At 40.0% G+C, this 22259-nt stretch overlaps 2 protein-coding genes across 5 annotated transcripts in view; one reads left to right on the forward strand and one right to left on the reverse strand.

The window, feature by feature from the left end:
* The window catches only part of KATNA1 (katanin catalytic subunit A1), a 31334-nt gene extending 25318 nt beyond the window's left edge, over positions 1 to 6016 (forward strand). For all 3 annotated transcript variants that reach the window (XM_037034710.1, XM_037034711.1, XM_037034712.1), the window contains 4 exons: positions 2953 to 3079; positions 3570 to 3704; positions 4012 to 4138; positions 4949 to 6016. In XM_037034710.1, the coding sequence (XP_036890605.1) occupies positions 2953 to 3079; positions 3570 to 3704; positions 4012 to 4138; positions 4949 to 5147 (588 nt within the window). In that variant the 3' untranslated portion in view covers positions 5148 to 6016. The remainder of the gene's footprint in view (positions 1 to 2952; positions 3080 to 3569; positions 3705 to 4011; positions 4139 to 4948) is intronic.
* A 536-nt stretch (positions 6017 to 6552) lies between these two features.
* GINM1 (glycosylated integral membrane protein 1) lies at positions 6553 to 22041 on the reverse strand. 2 transcript variants are annotated; one of them, XM_037034715.1, is made up of 8 exons: positions 21894 to 22041; positions 20224 to 20283; positions 19967 to 20063; positions 14663 to 14814; positions 13994 to 14150; positions 13329 to 13459; positions 11058 to 11221; positions 6553 to 7240 (listed from the first exon to the last, which is right to left on the reverse strand). In XM_037034715.1, the coding sequence occupies exons 1-8, from the start codon at positions 22008 to 22010 to the stop codon at positions 7129 to 7131; spliced, it is 990 nt and encodes a 329-aa protein (XP_036890610.1). In that variant the 5' UTR covers positions 22011 to 22041; the 3' UTR covers positions 6553 to 7128. The 2 variants fall into 2 exon arrangements, with proteins under 2 accessions (XP_036890610.1, XP_036890609.1); XM_037034714.1 differs by having other exon boundaries at positions 13329 to 13462.
* Between the last annotated feature and the right edge of the window lie 218 nt (positions 22042 to 22259).

Below are 22259 nucleotides of genomic sequence, written 5' to 3' on the forward strand. Positions count from 1 at the left end.
AGCCCAGACCTCTCAGTGACAAAACTCGAGGGGCCCGTATTGGTTTTTTTTTAAATTTTATTTTAATTGTTGTTCAAGTACAGTTTTCTTTTACTCCCATCCCAGCCCACCCACCCATCTCTCCCCACTTCCCTCCCATTGCCACCTCCCCTAGTTTTTGTCCATGTGTCCTTTATATTTGTTTCTGTAAATCCTTCCCTGTTTCCCTGAGATTCCCTCTCCTCTCCCCTCTGGTCACTGTCATCCTGTTCTCTATTTCATAGTCTTTGGTTATATTTTGCTTGTTTGTTTGTTTTGTTGTTTAGGTTCCTGTTAAAGGTGAGATCATATGGTATTTGTCTTTCACCACCTGGCTTATTTCACTTAGCATAATGCTTTCCAGTTTCATCCATGTACTTTAATTAAGGCCACTTAAGCGTTATTTTAAAACATTCAGGATTTTTTATATAACATGGTAACAAATACATACAAAAACTTGATTTAACTGCATAATTCTTGTTGTATTGTCAAGAACTCTCAAGTGTCAGAAGCCTAATCGAATGAGTTTAAACCAAAATAATACATTGAGTCAGTTAACTGGGATTTTTCAGAAGTTAACCTTTTAGATTTTTAGGCCTAGCAGGATCCTGTAATTCAGATGTTTTCAAAAATGTTTCTTGATTTTTGCCCATTTACCTCTGTTACAGGCAGGTCCCCTGTGGCTAAGATAGCCATCAGAGGCTTAGCTTTGTCTTTCTTTTCTGCCTTTATGGTGATCACAGACTACCCCCCACCTCCCAGTTGCTCCACCAGCATTCCAGGGATTGATGTTTGGCCTACTTTGGGTCCTGGGCCTGTGCCTCATGGATCCCATCACTGGAGTCACACAGACTGAGTGATCTGAGTGGCCACTGAATCATAGCCTGGGTCTCCAAAAGAGTCAGCCTCTTCTTAAGTAGTGGAATAAGGATGAAAAAGGGATGATTTATGAATGAAAAAGTGCTTCTCTTACCAGAAGGCAAAACAATTGGTGTCCACTAAGGTCTCTCTACGGTACTTTCCCAGGTCATCCAGGCCAGTGTGCCACATAGCCTTTGCTTTAAATCAGGTTATTCTACACACCCTCAGAATTTGGGAACGGTCAGTCTGCTTTTTATGTGGTGCAGATTGAAATTTAATTTTTTTCCATGTAGGTAGGTGGTTTCCGTTGGTAGATGATTTCTAGCTAGAATCTCAAGTGAAATTTTTCTTCCTTTTTTTTTTCCTTTCCCTCTGGGGGAAAGGTATAAAAATGTTTGTATATAGCACCCAAAACCCAAGTAAGGGTGATTTATTAAAAATGACATTACTTTTTTGGAGAGAATAGATCACTTAGGATTTAAATTTTCAAATAGAAAGGAAAGATTTAAATATTAAGATTTTTCAAGTGAACAGACTAAAACTAAATCCGTATTTTGGAGGCACAGTACTTTCAACAGCTAAATGCCTCTTTTTTAAAAAAAAAAATTCTATTTATTTATCTTTAGAGGGGAAGGGAAGGAGAGAGGGAGAGAAATATCAATGTATGGTTGCTTCTTGTGGGTCCCCTGCCAGGAACTGGCCTGCAACCCAGGCATGTGCCCTGACTGGGAATCAAAACGTGATCGTCTGGTTCGCAGGCCTGCGCTCAATCCACTGAGCTACACCAGCCAGGGCGTCAACAGCTAAATGCCTCTTGATTGGTATTGTGTTATAACCTGTGGTCCAAATGAACTGACAGACCCAGTACAGTTGCATGTTCAACTTTGTAATACTCACTTGCCATTATAGACATTTATTTTTAGAAAAACCTTTAAATTGCTGTTTGTTCACTCAGGCTGTTTTGAGAAATCTTGGTCAGCATTTAGGTTCTTTCTTGGGCAGTGATTCTATAAGTTTGGGTATTTCATTTAAAAATGGTTAACAATAAACTTTTGTAGTTATTGTAATAAATTGTTCCTTCAGACTACTTAAGAGAAGGGTGATACTGCTGAGTCTTATAGAGCTATTTACTAGATTAATACCTGACTAGATCTGTTATTTAATGAATCAGTCTTTCCTGTTCTTTGGTTTGACAAAGAAATACATTAAAGGTACAAAAAAAACTTGGGAGATACTATTGAGTCATAAAAAGGAAGTACACGCTATACACGCTACAGCACAGATGAACATTGAAAACACTGTGCTCAGTGAAAGAAGCCAGACACAAAGGCCACATATTGTATGATCCCATTTTTTGAAACGTCCAAATAGGCAAATCCATAGCATAGAGACAGAAAGTAAATTAGTGATTGCCAGGGGTTAGGGGAAGGGAAATAGGAGTTATCTCTTCGGGGCAATGAAGACAGTCTGGAATTTGATAGTAGTGATGGCTGCACAACATCGTGAATATTCTGAATACTGAATTGTACAATTTAACCCAGTTGAAACTGAGTATTGCTTTATGTGAGTTTATCTAAAAAAGAAAAACTTGGGCCACATAAATTCACTCTTCTAGTTGACTACTTAAGAGGATAAAAAAAGTACTTGTATTTGTTAAATGAAAATGGCAGTTTAACTAGAATTTCTTAAGAGGGAATCTATGTACTTCTATTTAAAATTTTAACCAAATTTTTTTCTGGAAATTTAGAACACTTAACCAGTATCTGTAAATGTTTTCCCATTAGTTTATATTTTTTGTAGTACACAGGATAATCCTGTATTTCTATCACTCATATGTAAATACATATCCAGTTATTGTATTGAATAGCAAAAAATGCTACATAATATTTAAGTACATAAGTCTGTATTAGAAACTGTATTTTACTTGTTCCAGTTCTACCCTCTCCCCCCAGTATTAGGACAAGAGGGAGAGAAGCACAGTGTGGAAGGTTCCTCAGCAATTTTCTGGTTGATAAACTATAGATTATTTTTAAATGAAATAAAAACCTGATGTTTCATGGTTTCTTCCTTTAGGCTCGATTTTATTCTCCAGCCACCATCTTTATTGATGAGATTGATTCCATCTGTAGTCGCAGAGGGACTTCTGAAGAGCATGAAGCAAGCAGAAGGGTGAAAGCTGAGCTGCTGGTGCAGATGGATGGTAGGCATGTGTGCGCGCATGAACCCACACGGCTCCTGATGACCCGAGTGGGCTGGCGAGTGGGTCCCGGAGCTGGGCACCATTACACTGGGTACAGACAGTGGTGTCAGGCAAGAAATGACGGCTGTTCACAGTGGCATATATGCTGATCTCTCGTTTTTGGCCATGAAATTGAAATAAATGCAGATAAATTGGCCTTCAAGGAGGGATATGTATGCTTTTGAAAATTTAAAATAATTTCTATATAGTTGAGCTGACCTGGTCTTTTGATTACTCTATTTGAGTCATAGTTTTTGCACACTACAACAACTCATTTTTCTTAGACCAAAGATCGCAGTTAGTTTTAGAAGGCTTGATGGTTTTGCTACCTTGTAATGTTGTGCTAAATATTATTTGATGATCTTTAAATATTATTTGATGATCTTTAAGTAGTTGAGCTCTATTTTGTGTATCTTACTATCTTTTGACTCTTTGCTCACCCTTCTTTTAGGTGTTGGAGGTGCTTCTGAAAATGATGACCCTTCCAAAATGGTTATGGTTCTGGCAGCTACTAATTTCCCCTGGGATATTGATGAGGCTTTAAGACGACGTCTTGAAAAAAGAATCTATATTCCATTACCATCAGGTATCTTCATGTGAATCTTGTCAGAAAGCTGATAACTCTTAAGTAATTTTGCTTAGAAATTTTAAAATTTGGTATAAACTTTCAAGAGACAAATGTAGGATGTTTTTTTCCTTATATTACTGGGTTGGCTATATCTAGCGTCAAAGCCTTGATAGTAGGAAATGTAAAATTCAGTGAATGGCTCTTAATTTTTAAGCAAATGAGCTCTAAGAATTGTAAACAATTTCTCACACAAAGTAGACTTAAAAAAACAACACACTTATGTTTATGTTGAAGGCTTACATTGCTGAATTTATTTCTACATTAGCAAAAGGCAGGGAGGAGCTGTTACGAATAAGTCTACGTGAGCTGGAATTGGCTGATGATGTTGACCTTTCGAGAATAGCAGAAAACATGGAAGGTTATTCAGGTGCGGACATTACCAACGTGTGCAGGTATGAGTTATTTTGGAAGCAAGGGTGGGTCTAAACTTATATCATGAGGTTTTAATGTCAAATTAAGATAGGTAAAGAATAAAGACCCATATTATGGTTTACAGTCAGACACAAGTTCTGGTATTGAGTGTTAGCAGGTGCTGGTAAGATACTGGTGTATCTTACATGTCAGTGGAGAGTCTGTTTATTTGAAAACAAGTTCAAGAAGCTAATTTTAGAACAATGGATGTAAAACAGGAAATCAGTAATTGTTCTGGGTTAGAACAATTAATGTTGGTGCATAGGTTCAATATACCATTATGTAGGAAGTATCATTTTGAAATTGATTTGGCATACCCAAGTAGAGTACAATCTCTACTCCTAAATGTGGTAGGAATAGCAGTAAGAAGACAGACTGCCTCTGTTCCTGCTGACTCATAAATTTTGTCCTAATCTAAGTATTAGTTGAGATGCCTTAGCAAGGTGCCTGACTGTGTTAGTTTCCTCGTCTCAAAAGCAAGCGTATCATGCAGGGCTGGTGTGGGAATTGGTGCTGATGTGGGCACATACTAAAGCGGCTGTATGTTGCCATCTCTTTGTTTAAATGGTGGCTGCTAAACAGGCTGAAACTTGGTGAAGGAACAGAGCTACTCGAGTCTCAAGATTCCCCTTTAAAAAAATAAAAAGGTACTAAATACAGGGGAGAGGAGAAATCACCTAAATGCATCAGCTAGCTTTTCCTACACTTGTAGGAAATAGATAATTTCCTAGCTAAGAGGTTTTCATTCAATCAAAGTATAACTTTGTGGTGCTTTTTAATTTAAAACTTAGGGATGCATCTTTGATGGCAATGAGAAGGCGAATCGAAGGTTTGACCCCAGAAGAAATCCGAAATCTTTCCAGAGAAGAAATGCACATGCCTACTACTATGGAGGACTTTGAAATGGCTCTAAAAAAGGTTTCTAAGTCTGTGTCTGCTGCAGACATTGAAAGATATGAAAAGTGGATATTAGAGTTTGGATCATGCTAATTCTCACATGTAAACTGTGAGTGCCTGCCTTAAGTATTTGAATAATAATTAAATGTAGCATTTCGTTGCACTGAGTGCTATATTTTTTTAAACTTTCATAATGGTAAGATTTTTAAAAGTATGATTCTTATTAAAGGCATTTTTTAAAGCTGCAGGCAATTCAATTTGTTTTACTTCAGCATTACCCGATTTCTTTTTACTTACCACAGATGTTGCAACACAAAAGCTGTTAGTTTGGAAAACAGTCTTTGTATTTATATGCATTTGTATAGTTACAGCATCTTCCACTGTCTGTGGCTGTTTTTCCTTCTAGGGAATAAGACTGGGTGCCAGTGGAAACCTGAAAACTCCTGAACATTTTTACACAAGTAGCTAATTGAAACATGAATCATGCAATGTGCTTTCCTACTTGTCTAGTGTTACGGTAGCTTCCCTCCATTCTGTGGAAATGGCTTCAAAGACCCTTTACTGTGCCTTTAGAAAAGGAAAAAAATGTGTATCTGTATACAACCTTGCCCACCTTTTTTCTGCCCACAGGAGACAGGCTGCCCCATAGGCCAGTGGGTATTCTAGGCCTGTGCTGCTCATTGTACTCGAAGGAAACTCATTCCCTCATGGATACTAGGCTTAATTAACAGCTGCTGATGTAAGTAAAACTTAGTAAATACTCCAAGAGTCTCACTGGTATGGAGAAAAGGCAGGGTAGGAATGTGCTGACTGCAAAGCCTGTACATGCCAGTCAGTCATGCAGCCTCCTACAACTGCTCTCCTTGCCAGAATCTGTAAGCTTATGCTTGATGAAAAAGACCCTGTCATCATTTGGAGTTAGAACTGGTGATTTCTAGTAACTTAGTGAGGAAGAACATGAAAACCGTGACTAGGTGGGTGACTTAGGATCTAAACTGCTTTTAATCTATACTATGGAGATAGTACATTTCACAGGGCTGTTATTCCTTATTAAAAATAGCTACCCAAAATGAAACACCACTCCTTCACTCTACTCCCCGCCATCTTTCCCCCTATGTCCGTATCTACTTAGCCTTAATATCAAGTGGTCTTAAAAACCAGCCATAACCTTCTTGGACAATGTTTAAAATGATGTATTGCAATAATAAATGTTATTACTAAAACAACAAAGTATCACATGGAATAAAGATAAGTATTGTATGTACTCGATCACACTGTAAAATAGAAGTCAAAATGGGTAATAGCTAAAACAAAGTAAGACCAAACACTACTGTAGGATAAATGGCACTACACTTTGAACCATAAGAAAAAGTACATTCTAATTCCATGATATCGATGGTCCTGTTAACTGACTTGAACCTTGGGTTCAGCTGGTGTATGTGAAAGGAACTATCATAGAGAAGTAATTCTCACTTGAAAAAGTTTTTATACCAAAGACTTTTTTTCCACAAAAAAAGTTTATTTTGGAGTAAGAACATGTTACTACCATTTTTAAATCCCGGTGCATTCAAGGCAAGTGGTCTCGGTACAGGATACAATCAAATCCTGACACACTTCAGCGATTTTTATACTGAGTCATGTACTTAATATAAAGGCACATTTTACTGAATAAAAAAATAAGTGTTAGGTTCTTGAGCTTTTAAATTAGAATTTCATAAAGTGCTTTTCATAAAGTCTGACATATTAGAGTAGTGAAGTGGATATAATTTCCTTAACCAAGGCACCTTATAAAGTATTGGCACGTGGCATTTTGTGTTGTCCTTTTTTTTTTCCTTTTTGGTAATTTCAAAGTCTCTTCAGATGTCTCCTCTTCCACTGTGTTCAAATTTTCCTTGACAATTCGTCACCTGAATAGCCAGCCCTGTTATAGAAACTTGACATTTTAAAAGTCAAGTTTTAGGAGTTGAGCGATTTCTTTAGTGTGTAAACTGATTCTTAGCGATTTAAAGAAACATTCAAGTGGCAAATTTAGAGCCAAGAGAATAATTCTGAGTCCATGATTTGAGATGGTACTTCAAATACATGTTTTATATTCAAGGTTTTCTGCTGTTTTCTCAGGACCATCTGCATGTAAGTTGATAGCTGCCACAGGTATAACATTAACTTTATCCAGCTGAAGTACTCCTCTGAAATATAAAAATTAAAAGTTAAACATTCCTCTGTCTATAGTTTGGTAGTTAGGGCTATTTTAAGGTTATAATTGAACATTACCTGGGGTTAGATGCTCTGCCTCACTTTATCTAGTTTATAACTCTGAGTCCAAAGTTCACTTTAAGCAAACTAACTGAGGAATATAAAGGTCTAAGAGGAGATTCCTTACTTCATACTACAGGAAAGGGAGGAAGAGGGGAAGAACAGGTCTCCAAGGCAGAGATACTTAGAGCCCTAGATTGGCACAAGTTGGGCAAAGGGACCAGGCGCAAACAGCTTCCTAAACAGTACCCACCACTTGGATGCAACCTCAGATCTTTAGGCAGCATTTTTCCCTTTTGTTACTAATATCCCTGACCAGAGAGGAGATCTTTGCCTTAGATCCAAGACCCAGTATTCCAAGTTCAATGTCATTCCAATCAAACCATTAACAGAAGTTAAGTTTATAAACTGAACAAGCTGACTGTAAGGTCCCAGGGGGAAGCAGCAAGAATTGCTGTAAAAACTTTAGACTGAACAGTGGGGAGAAGAGAGAGCTGCCCTAACCAGCTATCAAAGATTTTATTACAACATTATAGTAATTAAAACCGTGCCACAGGCATAGGAGTAGATAAACAGATCTGCGGAAGAGGATCCAGAACAAGATGAATGTATATGGGAATTCAGTTCATAATAAGGTAACATTCCAAGTCAACAGGCAAGTTACCAATAGAACAATGGCCTCTCTTTTTGTAAAAAAAAAAGAGACCCTGGTTGGTGTAGCTCAGTGGATTGAGCGTGGGCCTGAGAACCACATGATCGAAGTTCGATTCCCAGTCAGGGCACATGCCTGGGTTGCAGGCCAGTTCCCAGTGGGGGACTCATGAGAGGCAACCATACATTGATATTTCTCTCCCTCTCTCCTTCCCTTCCCCTCTAAAGATAAATAAATACAATCTTAAAAAAAAAAAACAGAGAACTCTAGCTTAAACAATACACAGAAGTGATGGTAAAAAAAGTTCTAAGAAAACACATAATCTGAAGATGGGAAAGGTCTACTTAGGAAAATTAAAAACCCTAGAAGTCGTAAAGAAAAAACATGAATTGCTTGACCCCAAATTTAAAACTTCTGTGTGATATGGGATACCATAACACAAGAGCAAAATACAAATCATCTTGGATTTTTTAAAAAAGGGATATACTTCTACAGTACGTATTATGGATGTATTAACAAAGGAGCCCCCTCCAAATTAATGATTACAAAAGGAAATATAATCGAAAATTCATTTTTAAATTTACAAAGTAATTTCATATGATTAAAAAATAAAGTTGTACATAAAGAGGAAAAGAGAAAAAGCCTGTCTACCTCTGCTCTCATTACCACTCATTGGAGATCATTTATTTTCTTTGACATTTGAGAAATTTTCTATTCATTTACATACATACACACAAAATACTTCTGTTGCACCCAAATGTTGGTATGCAACTTCCCCAGCACCTAAGAGATTTTGACATCTTTCTGTCTCAGCGCACACTCATCTTTCACAAGCCGCACGGACTCCCAAGCACGTGTGCGCCATTATTCAGTTGAGCCCCACTGATACTCGGCTCTGAGGTTTCCTCTTTTGCTTTTGTTTTGTTACAAGCAATGCTGTAGTAAATATCTTGCTATTCTTCTAAAATTAACTTCATTTGAAATTATTTTTTAAAAAGATTTGATTTATTTATTTTTAGAGAGAAGGGAAGGAAGAGAGAAAGAGAGGGAAACATCAATGTGTGATACACTGATCCCTTGTCTCTTGTGCACCCCTACTGGGGACCTGGCCCACACAACCCAGACACGTGCCCTGACCAAAAATTGAACCAGCGACCCTTAGGTTCTCAGGCCAGCATAGGTGTGGCACTAAGCCACACCAGCCAGTGCTCATTTTAAATTATTACTTGGAGTTAAAAATACATAGTGAAGCCCTCTTGTTTAGTTTGTCTGTTATATACATTTCATTTTCTAGTACCGATTTTTGTTTCCTTTCTCTCTCTACTGACTTACAAGTTCTTAGAGAATAGTTTGTCTTCTTCACATTTGAATCTCCAAGATGAGTATCTTCATCGTAACAGGCAATAAATGTCTTTCAATTTTTCTAAAGTTGGAAGATGGCTAGAAAAATGCCCTCCAACTTGTCTTACCCTTCCTCATTTTAATATTTCTACTCTATTATACAGACACAGAGCCCGGGAATAAACCTGTGCCTATATGGTCAATTAATATTTGACAAAGTAGACAAGAATATACAGTAGGGTAAAGACAATCTCTTAAATAAATGGTATTGGGAAGATTGGACAGAGACATGCAAAAAAAATGAAACTAATCCACTTTCTTATACCATATACAAGAATAAACTCAAAATGGATTCGAGACTTAAATATAATACCATAAAACTCCTAGAAGAAAATATAGGCAGTAAACTCTTTGACATCACTCTTAATAGTATTTTTTTTTTGGACATGTCTCCTTGAGCAAGGGAAGGAAAAGGAAAAAAATAAACAAATGGGACTACATCAAACTAAAAAGTTCCCACACAGCAAGGAAAGCCACCAACAAAATGAACAGATAATCTACTGGAGGACACATTCACCAATGACACATCTGATGAGGGGTTAATATCCAAAATACATAGAATACTCATAGAACTTAACACACATGTAAAACCCCAAACACGCTGATTAAAAAGTGGGGAAAGGACCCAAATAGACATTTCTACAAAGAGGACATACAGATGGCCCATAGACATGAAAAGATGCTCAATGTCACTAATCATCAGAGAAATGCAAAATAAGATACCACCTCACACCTGTCAGGATGGCTATCTTCAGTAAGTCAACAAGTGTGGAGAAAAGGGAACCCTTGTGCACTGTTGGTGGGATTTCAAATTTGTCCAGCCACTGTGGAACACAGTATGGAGGTTCTTCAAAAAAATTAAAAATAGAACTACCTTAGGACCCAGCAGTCCTACTTCTGGATTTATCCAAAGAAATCCAAAACACTAATTCAGAAAGATATATGCACCCCTGTATTCACTGTATGGAAGCAGCCCGTGTCCAATGACAGACGAGTGGATAAAGATGTGGTTCATGTATGTATACAATGGACTATTACTCAGCCATAAAAGAAATGAAATCTTACCCTTTGTGACAGCATGGATGGACCTGGAGGGTATTGTGCTCAGTGAAGTAAGTCAAACAGAACAAATACTGTATGATTCCATTTATATGTGGAATCAAAAAATAAACTCATAGACACAGAGAACAGATGGATAGGTGCCAGCTGGGAGGGGGGTTGGGGGGTTGGGTGAAAAAGGTGAAGGGGTTAAAAAGTACAGACTGGCAGTTACAGAATAGGCACAGGGGTGTAAAGCACAGCATAGGAATGCAGTCCATTTTATTATAATAACTATGAGGGGGGATCACCTTGTAAGTTATATAAACATCTAACCACTACGTTATATACCTGAGGTCAATGTAAATCAGATGTCAAATGTCAATTGAAACTGAAAAATACAACTGTTTTTAAGCACTAAAAATACTGCTTCAAAAGTTAAAAATAGACCTCTCTGGTGTGGCTCAGTGGACTGAGCACGGGCCTGCGAACCAAAGGGTCAAGGTTCGATTCCCAGTCAGGGCACTTGCCTGGGTTGTGGGCCAGGTCCCCAATAGGGGGTGTGCGAGAGACAACCACACATAGATGTTTCTCTCCTTTTTTCCCCTTCTTTCCCCTTTCTAAAAATAAATAAAATCTTTAAAGTTAAAAATACTTACTTGTTTTCACAAACTGGGAAAAGCACCTTTAAGATGGTTATTACCACAGCTGCTCCTGTAACTCCAACCACCATGACGTTGAAAAACATAAAGAACACTGGGAAAACACTGTTCCAGAACCTACACAGATCTTTCCTGAACGTTTCCATCCACTGACACACCACCTAAAACAGGGATTTTGATTAGATATGCAACTTTTATTTGAGCTCCAATAAACTTTAGAAATTATATTCTCGCTTTGGGGTAATAATATTCTACATCTTTAAAAACAAAACAAAGTTCACCCAATAGTATGTTTTATCAATTTTTTTTAAGAAGAGGAGAGGGAGGGAAAAAGGGAAGCAGGGAGAAAGAGAAACACACACGTTAATCTGAGAGAGAAAAATCAAGAAGTTGCCTCCCGTACGTGCCCCAACATGGGATCGAGCCTACAACCCAGGTATGTGCCCTGACTGGGAATCAGATCTGCAGCCTTTGGCATACAGGACGACACTCCAACCAACCGAGCACCCAGCCAGGGCAATAGTCTACATCTCGACTGAGGTGGTGGTTACGTGGATGTCTGCACTTGTCAAAACTTACCTAACTGTTCGCTTTAATGAGTGCATTTAATTTAAAAATGTACCTCAATAAAGGTATTTACAGTTTTAATAATTATGTTTACAACACAGGCAAAGAAATATTACTAACCTTTACAATTATTTATAATGTTGTCTAACTATAAACCAAGCAAAAATAATTGATAACTGACAAGCAAGCTAGTCTACTTTACATAAAATGGAGCAGAGTTAACTGTGTTTCCAATAGTTAGAGGACAAGAAAAGGAAAGATTATAGCTCTTGGAACACATGGGGAATTTGTTGTGTGCAAAACATGTATTTTTTAAAAATCTTTATTGTATTTTTTCCATTACCATTTAGTCCCCTTGTACCCCCCTCCCCCCAGCAATCACCACCACATTGTCCATGTCCATAAGTCCTTTTTTCTTTTTGCTCCATCCTGCCCTCCTCCCACCCCTCCCCTCCAAACCCTGCCCACTAGCTGTCATCCTGCTCTCCATCCATAGATGGAGATTAATCTGTTCCCGTTTTCCTTGTTAGTTCAGTTGGTTCATTACATTCCACGTACGAGTGAAATCATGGTATCTGTCTTTCTCTGACTGGCTTATCTCAGCACAGTGTTCTTAAAGAGTGACAGGAGAAGCTAAGGCAGCAGTGAAGGCCGGCTGGGACGAGGAGGGCGACCTGGCCTTGGCTGTGGCACTCGTAAGCGGAGTGAGGGTGCTGGAGTTCAGGCAGCAAAAGGTGGCCTGGGTTTCTCCAGCAGCCCAGATAAGCAACACCAAGCTTCAGTGAGAACTGCTTCTAGTAATCGTCTCTGGAATCCTGGGGCTAACCACAGACCCTGCTCATTTAAATGGACATTATTTGGGGGAAAGGGCCTAGCTAACACATGCAGAGAGATGAGGATACTCACTGAACCCTGGTATCTCCCAATCGGCAGTAGAGTGTCATTCATATCATGTGAAGGTGGGTGCCAATGCATATTCACATTTGTACCCACTTATTAGTCCTTACAACTGCGTCTAATAGGCACTACTTTGCAGTCTAAGGGGACATCCCACTTTACAGGTAAAAAAAGAGAGACTAGGAACTTGTCCGAGGTGACACAACTAGTAAGTGGCAGGCAGAACCAGAATGCAAATGTAGGCAGTCTGACTGCAGCAAGTGCACTCTGACCCAACACTCAAGTCAGCGTGCAAGACCCCGAAGGCGCTATGCCCGCACAGCAGAGCCATGACATAAACAGGCAAACGGGGATGAGAGAAAGACTTAGCAACTGAAAAATCCCAAACAAGATGAAATCCAGTGCTTTCACAATCATTATCTGACTGTATTATTAAAAGAAACTTAGAGGCCCTGGCTGGTGGACTGAGCACAGGCTTGCAAACCAAAGCATCACCGGTTTGCTTCCCAGTTGCAAGACAGGTCCCCAGTATGGGGTGTGCTAGAGGCAACCATACATTGACGTTTCACTCCCTCTCTTTCTCCCTCCCTTCCCCATCTCTCTAAATAAATAAAATCTTTTTTAAAAATAAGATAAAAGAAACTCAGAAAAACCAAAATACCTCAAAATACCACATTAAAGCAGTCACGAGTTCATTATTAACAACGCCCCATGGTCTCCATCTCACTTTAAATGTTAGTTATGTCTTTTCCTAATGACCATAAATGTTTACGATATAAAGGTAATCCAAAATACCCAACTTACCTTATATGAAGATGGGGTCTCTGCTCTGAGAGGAGTTTCAGGTAACTTGCCAGGTAAAGCGTCTTCATCCACGGTGGTCTCCACATTCCTGATAAGATACTGGCTGGTGGTCTGCAGTGAACTAACACTTTCCACTGAGGAGGAAGAGCTGAGTTACCAAAGAGCTGGGCGCCTGCTGGGGTCTCTCTTCCCAGTCCTGCAACTGCTTTACCAGTAACATCTAGGGTAGCAAGAACTTAAACCTCTCCACGGGAGAAAAACGTACTGGACTGTTCACATTTAAATGCCAGAAAGGAGCCATAAACTAAGACCATTGAAAGGAAACTCTAGTGTGTATGATTCTGTCACACAGGAAGTCAAATCGTTGGTGAAAAAAAAAGTTCTTTTAAATGAACCTAAATGAACAATATTCTTATTATATATTTTATGGTTACCCAGAGCAAGAGTAGATAATTACAGCAAAATGTCCCTATGCAATCAGCACTAATAATATTCTATTAAGACTTAAAATAGATTCCCAAAGTCCTCAAAGGGATATATAAAGTAATACATGCTATAAAGCATTTTTGAAAGACACTTATTCCAAACATATTAACTATGATTAAAAAGCTACTAACTAAAGAAATAATTTCCTTAATACTTTAAAAAACAGTCTTTTCAAATACCTTTTTTGGAGAGGTTGGGAAGAGTAAATAAGATGTCATTATCTCGAGAAATGGAGTACAGCATGCTTTTTTCCAAAGGCAGCGTGTAGTGTGAATGTCTTAGTATTCCCTGGTTCTTAACTAAAATATCAATTTCAGTGACATCCTTTTGTTGCGCCTATAAAAAAATTACTCTTTATTTTAAATAATGGCACAACCCCATAAGAACTTAAAACTGACATTTCCCCCTGATTTCTGTAACTAAAAGACTTGTTATATTCATGCAATTCCTTTTTATTTACCCCCCCCCACTCTGAAGCCTTTAATTTGCAACCTTAACTGCATTCCTGTGCACTGTAGCATTCACTATCATAAGCTTGCTCTCAGTTCCATTTCATTTACTTAGACTTTGCCAGAGGAACTGGTAGCAGAGCTATGCACCAAATTCAGTCTCTTCACTTACCTGCTCTGTTTAATGATGTTTGTAACAGTTTTAAAGTGACATAAACATGTGTGAATATGATAATTTTTTAAATAAATTAAGACTTAAAATGCTAAATAAGTAAATACTAAAACAAATTAGGGTACCTTTCTTCCTATGAAGCCAGAAATAAAATAATTGAACACATGCATAACAACTAGCACAAATCTTTATAATTTAATTCCCAATTAATAAGCATATTATCTTACTTGTTTTCCATCAAGCTCTACTACCTCTTCCTGAATGACAATTAGTTGCAAACTGGAACCAGATGTCATAGGCCACTCACGTACTAATATTCTTATACTGACAATTCCAAAATATTCTTTTTCTTTCAAATTTTCTGGATTTTCACCTTTCACTATATGTAAAAAAAAAAAAAAAAGTCACAGCTCTGAACAAAAAAATGCCACCAAATCAGAATTTGATTATTTTGATGACATTTACATGGAACAAGACAGTTGTAAACTAGTTTCTTAGGCTCTCTAGCTCTCCATCTCTGGCCTCACTGATAGTTAAGTTATGAAAATAAAGACAATTTAAATCATTACAATGCTTACAGTCATTTGAAAAGGGAAACTGCTTGATGGTCTTTAGATTTTGAGTAAAACACTACACCAGCAAATTTTTCCTAACTAATATGGTGTAACTACTCACAAGGCAGGTCAGAAGACAGTCAATGCTTTAGCAAAGCAAGCACATTCATTCATCCAGTGAGACAGGGCCCAAACAATCCATACAATGAGTTTTTGCTCCATTCTTTCCCAAGTAATTGATTTGTTACTGTTGGAGAGGGTGGCAATGGGGGAAGTTGGAAAGCCCTGTATTACTCCCTAGTAATGAGTGACAGAGTGGATCAGCTACTGGCCATGTTCCCCTCTAGCTAAGAGCGCCCCATCCCACCCCAGGGCAGATGAGGTATGGCAGTTGCCACTGGTTTACAGAGTTCACGGCTACCTTATTAAGGCAGAAACTGCTACAAAAAAGGAAAATCAACAGGTACCAATAAAACTGCCACAAGGGAACATTTTCGTTTCTATCCCTCAAATGTTATCATCTAAGGCTTATTTGCCAAAACACAACCCCAATGGATTTTCTGAATGCAGACCCAGAGGTTTAAACATTCTGTGCCTTTTCAGGGCTAGTCTCTTTATATAGAATGCTCTGTACCACTTACTGTCCCCCAAACACATTTTAAAAATAAACTCCAACTTAGGTAATTCTAGCTACCATATACCTACAATGCCAAGTTCATGCCTTTTCTGATTTTTAAAGCACTATTGGTAGCTCTTCTATAACCCTGCCTCCTCCACTAGGCTGAGTTCCTTGGGCGTATGCATCAACCTTACCATTCTATAGCTTTTGTTAAACAGTGACTCCATCCGCAACTATAAATATGTAATTTAAAGTAAATATCAATGTTCAAACACCTGGTCTAGTTCTAAATTCTCACTAAGCATCAGAAACACCTGGGAACAGTATAGATGCCACAGCCTCACCTCAATCTTACTAAATCAAAACCTTTAGGGGGTAGACACCAACTTTTGTAACGTTTTTTAAATAGGTACAGACATTTCTACTGAGAACCAAGTAACCTGGCCTGTAAGCTTAATCTGACTAAGTCTTCATAAAACTGTTCCTCTATGACTTTGCTGTTTCATTTCTTGAAAAGATAATGGCCCCAAACTTCCCCAAACTGATAAATGACCAGTCACAGATTAAAGAACCCCACACCTGGGCACATCATAGATAGTAAGTAAAATTACTGAAAATCAAAGATAAAGAAAAAAATCTTAAAAGCAACCAGAAAAAAGAAAGAGAAGTAATATTACTCTCAGCGGAGCAGTGACATGGACACTATTCTCAACAGAAACCACAGAAGTGAGAAGACAATGGGAATTAGTATTGATGTGCTGAACTACACTTCCACGTCCAGTAAAGGTACCCTCCTAAACGCAAGGCAAAGCAACAATGTTTTCAGACAAAGGCTTAGATATTTCACTGCTAACATATCTGTGCTAAAAAAAACATGGTAAGGAGAAGTCTTTAGGCAAAGGGCAAAAGACCCCAGAGGAGAATACGGATTCAGGAAGGAATGTGGAGCAATGGAAGGGTGACTGTGAGGGTGAGCGTGAACGAGCACTGGACTACCGAGAACAACAAGAGCGTGATGTCGCACAGTGCTGGAGAACACACAGAGGTAAAATGCATGACAATTTTAACACCGCAAAAACAGAAAGGGAACAAGTGGAGTTTCAGTGTTCTCAGGCTCCTGCACTGTTTTGGAAATGATAAAAGGACTAGTTTTTTATCTCAAGGGTAACCATTAAAAGGACAATAAAATATTATACAAAAACCCAGTAAGACAGAGGAAAATGATGAAAAAACTCCCAAAGTATTTGGAAATTAAACAATATACTTATAAATGACTCATAGAACAAGAAAATATCACAACAAAATATACAAACAATAATAATAAAAATTTATAACAAGTCAAGTATAGGCTATAAGTGCTTAAAGAAAAAATTAGTGTCTTAAATGCATATGTTAAAACAGATGCTAAACTTCTGGCCAAGATGGAGGTGTACGTGGAAACACTGTGCCTCCTCGCACAACCAAGGTTTAAGACGAAAAAGATTTAATAACAAAAACGCAACCAAAACAGACAAAGTTGAACTCTATGGAAGTCCGATTTAATAACAAAAACGCAACCAAAACAGACAAAGTTGAACTCTATGGAAGTCCCACAACAACGAACCATTCATCCAGACCAGTAAGAGGGGCAGAGTTAGCGGCTGGTGGAGAGGGGTCGCGCAGGAAAAGCTGCCAGACTGACCCAGGCACACAGGTGGCGGCTGGCAGATCCCAGGCGTGGGATGGCAATGGGCGGACCCAGTGAGGGTGCAAGGCGGCTGGCTGACCCCAGTCACACAGTCGCGCGCAGATAAACCAGGTGAAGGAGCAAGCAGTGAGACAGACCAGACTGCGCAGGCTAGGGCCCCAGCAATAGGAATTAAAGCCTAAAAAGCACGAATTGGAAAGACTTTCGGGGTCAAGGTGCCAGGAGAGGCTCCCAGGCTCACAGAGAGTTTTTGTCTTTCGGGGCCAAGGTGCCAGGAGAAGCTCCCAGGCTCACAGAGAGTTTTTTGGAGAGACGCACAGGGTCCTGGAGGGTGCACAAGCCCACACACCTGGGAAGCAGCAGAGGGGACCGAAATCCCAGAGAGAGCAGTACAAATGCAATTGCCCCTCTCTGACCCCACCCCCACATACAGCATCACGACCCAGCAACCTGGGTGGCCCTGCCCTGGTGAACACCTAAGGCTCCGCCCCTCATACAGAACAGGCGAGAACAAACCAAAACATTAAGGCTCAAGAACAGCTCAAAGCCCCAGAGCCAATAATTCTAAGCGACCAAGAGATAGCCAACCTATCAGATGCACAGTTCAAAACACTGGTGATCAGGATGCTCACAGAACTGGTTGATTTTAGTCACAAATTAGAGGAACATGTGAAGGCTAAACTAATTGAAATGAAGGGAAATGCACAGGAAACCAATAGCGATGGAAAGGAAACTGGGACTCAAATCAAGGGGGTGGACCAGAAGGAAGAAAGAAATGACCAAATAGAAAAGAATGAAGAAACAAGAATTCAAAAAAATGAGGAGAGGCTTAGGAACCTCCAGGACATCTTTAAACGTTCCAACATCCGAATTATAGGGGTACCAGAAGGGGAAGAGGAAGAATGACAAGTGGAAAACTTATTTGAACAAATAATAAGGAGAACTTCCCCAGTCAGGCAAAGGAAATAGACTTCCAGGAAATCCAGGAAGCTCAGAGAGTCCCAAAGAAGTTGGATCCAAGAAGGAACATCATAATTAAATTAGCCAAGATTAAAATGAAGGAGAGAATCCTAGAAGCAGCAAGAGATAAGGGGACAGTCACCTACAAAGGAGTTCCCATCAGACTGTCAGCTGATTTCTCAAAAGAGACCTTCCAGGCAAGAAGGAGCTGGAAAGAAGTATTCCAAGTCATGAAATCCAAAGACCTACAGCCAAGATTGCTTTATCCAGCAAAGTTTTCATTTAGAATGGAAGGACAGATACAGTGCTTCTCAGATAAGATCAAGTTAAATGAGTTCATCATCACCAAGCCCTTATTATATGAAATGTTAAAGGGACTTATCTAAGAAAAAGAAGATAAAAAGTATCAACAGTGAAAGGACAGCAAACTCACAGTTATTAACAACCACATCTAAAACAAAAGCGAACTAAGAGGATAGCTAGATCAGGAGCGGAACCATAGAAATGAACACATGGAGGGTTATCAACAGGGGAGTGGGAGGAGGAGAATGGGGGAGAAGGTACAGAGAATAAGTAGCATAGACGGTAGGTAGAAAATAGATAGAGGGGAGGGCAAGAATAGTGGGGGAAATATAGAATCTAAAGAACTTGTGAAATATGGACATAAACTAAAGGGGGGAGAATGGTGGGGCAGGGAGGGTGGAAGGGAAATGGGACAACTGTAATGGCATAATCAATAAAATTTATTTTATTTATTTTATTTTTTAAAAATATTTTTTTATTTATTTGTAGAGAGAGAGGAAGGGTGGGAGAAAGACAGGGAGAGAAATATCAGTGTGTGGTTGCCTCTCACATGCCCCTTAGTGAGGACCTGGCCCGCAACCCAGGCATGTGCCCCAACTGGGAATCAAACTGGCAACCCTTTGATCCACAGCACCCCCCCCCCCAATCCACTGAGCCACACCAGCCAGGGCTCAATAAAATATATTTTTTAAAATAAAAATAAAATAAAACAGATGCTATACATATTTCTCATATTCTTTATTTCATTCATATAATATGGTACATTCCAATGTATCAAATTTGCTTCTCTTTAAACAGCTCAAGATTTTTAAAGGTTAAAAAGAGAAACGTTCAACAGGCATGGGGTAGAAGCAAGTAAAAACTAGAGAATCAGAAAAACAATTCACTTTTTCTTTTTCACAACTGTGAAAAGCACTTCCCCGGAACTCTGCCTCCTGCTGTAAATCCCCCTTTACCACCTGTCTGCACACTCTCCCCTGCTGTTGACCACAACAAGTGCATTCCATCAATGCCGATCTCATGGAACAGAAAACATGAAGTGCCAGAAATAACCAAAATAAACCAGAAACAGTGTTAAACACATCAGTAATGATGTGTGTTAAAAATGTAAATACAGCCCTGGCTGGTGTAGCTCAGTGGATTGAGCACGGGCCTGTGAAGCAAAGGGTCGCCGGTTCGATTCCCAGTCAGGGCACATGCCTGGGTTGCAGGCCGAGTCCCCAGTGGGGGACACATGAGAGGCAACCACACTTGATGTTTCTCTCCCACTCTTTCTCCTTCCCTTCCCCTCTCTCTAAAAATAAAATATTTTTAAAAAATAAAAATACGTAACATCAAAGAACTATGTTTTACTAATGCAGTATTATTAAAAACAGCAAAATTATGGAAATAACTTAGTAGTACTCACCTATCAAAGTCTGGCAGCTTATTCGGGTTACACCACTATTTACAGGAAAATTATTCACATATACCTGTCCACTCTCATAGGTTATGTTAAGAACGACCTAAAAATAAAGCAGCACATACATTATGGTTTATAAATGACAACTCTACATATCAAAAATGTGTACATTAGCTAACCAAATTACATGTGCAGGCAAAAATAAAATAGGCTGCATAATACTTAGCCAAGTGATATATTAAAAACAACCAAAGAAGACAAACCTGCTCTTTAGCTACCTCTCCACCATCTTTCAGGGTAGTTACATTAATTCTGATGCTTTCCTGTAAAACAAATATTATATAAATTAAATAGGTATGCACTTCACAAACTGAACTGTTCTTTTCCCCCCCCTCAATTACATTTATGGTATAATCACTTGGGATAACATTAAAAGAACACTTTTTAAAAACCCACTGTTTTCATTTCACGGCCATTTTTATAACTTTACTTACAATTCCCAATTCTTCATAATCTACACATTTCCCTTTACTTTGTTTTCAATTTTATACCTGGCACTTTAATTTTTTTCACAAAAATAACATTTTAAATTTTAATTGACTTTATTGGGGTGACATTGGTTAATAAAATTACATAGGTTTCAGGTACAGAATTCCATAACACATCATCTGTATATTGTATTGTGTGTTCACCATCCCAGGTGAAGTCTCCTTCCGTCACCATTTATCTCTTTACTCTTCCACCCTCTCCCACTCCCCTTTCTCTCTAGTAATCACCATACTGTTGTCTGTGTACCTGAGGGTGTTTTTTGTTTGTTTTGCTTAATCCCTTTACCTATTTCACCCAATCCCCCCGTTGCCCTCTGACAGTTGTCAGACTGTTCGGTGTCTCCGAGTCTGTGCTTATTTTGTTTAGGGCTTGCACTGTGTGGCTTCTTGGAATGCCCCTGAAGAACTGAAACTGAAATATGCTTCTTGTTTTTGTACCCAGGGGAGTAATGTCATAGCTCTTAAAAAATCTGTTGAAAGTAAAAGATGACACTTATAGTGTCGGTCGTACGTATTCAAGCCTTGACTAGTAAGAAAAGGTGTACCTACACTGTTTCTTTCCATTCTGGGAAACCTTTTCCCTACCATACATTCAAACTGATGAAAGGCATCATTGGTTTAGGTCAGCACGACTCTAGGGCAAAAACCTGGTAGAAACCAAACACCCTTACAAGGATACAGTGGTCCTCACCCTTTACCTGACCTCAGAATCACCCACTTAAACAGATTCCTGGGCCCCACCCCAAAAGCGTCTGGGGATGCTGGTGCGGCTGGTCCCACGATGCTCCAAGAGCCACTACTCTCACATCACCTGCCAAAAGGACATGTCAGACTGTGTGTTGGGTCTCCGTTCACTCTCCGTTCACGGCCCCATCGACCCGGCGTGCACCCCGGAGCCCTGCACGCCGCAGGAAGACAACCCTTTCCGCCACTGGCGGGGCTAAGCAGTTGCCCGGGATCGCTCTGGCGCTCTCTTATTGAGCAACTTCCACATTTCCCCAGCCCTGGAACACTGCCTTGCCCTCGAGCCCGGCTCTACCCAGGGAGGAACCTTTGCCAAGGCTGAGATCACTTGTGCTCCTGTATTTTCGACGGCGAAACTCCATAAGGATGACAACAGTGTGGACTGCGTAAAAATCTTAAGTTTCGCGTCGCGAGGCTTAACCACACATTCAAGACCAACGTCCACCCTCTCGCTGCCCCCTCCCATACCCCTCATTTCCTCGGGTGTCTTTTCCCATTCCTCCTTTAGGGGTCCGGATTCCAGCCTAGGGCCTGTCGGGCGGAGGTGGAGTAAGTCGATGCGGACGCCGCGATCCTACCGCCCTGGCCTCCCGAGAGGGTCCGGACGGAGAAGCGGCCGAGTCGCGCCCGCCCTGCCCTACCTGCGGGGCTCCGGGAGGTGGCGGCTCAGGAATACCCATCTTCAGCCACCCTGTGGCCGGTAGCACAGCAAGTAAGAGCAGACGGAGGGCGAACGGCGTCAGCCGAGCGCCCTCCATTTTGGACTGGCCAGCGGCGGCTGGAGGCGGAGCGAGGAGGACTAGGCCTGCTGAGGGGCGGGTCCAGGGCGGGGGCGGAGCCGTTAGGGGGTGGGGTCTAGAAGAGTGGGGCCAGGAGAGAGGCTGGCCTGGGTAGGCGGGGGATTAGGCGAATTTTGGAGCTGGGGAAAGTGGAACGCGCACTGGCGTCGCCCCATAGTGCCGAGGGGCGCAGTCAAGTACAGGAGGTACAATTTTGTCATTAGATCG

This window comes from Sturnira hondurensis, unplaced genomic scaffold (assembly GCF_014824575.4).
Source record: "Sturnira hondurensis isolate 20B ecotype Veracruz unplaced genomic scaffold, ASM1482457v3 Scaffold0022201, whole genome shotgun sequence".
NCBI lineage: Eukaryota > Metazoa > Chordata > Mammalia > Chiroptera > Phyllostomidae > Sturnira > Sturnira hondurensis.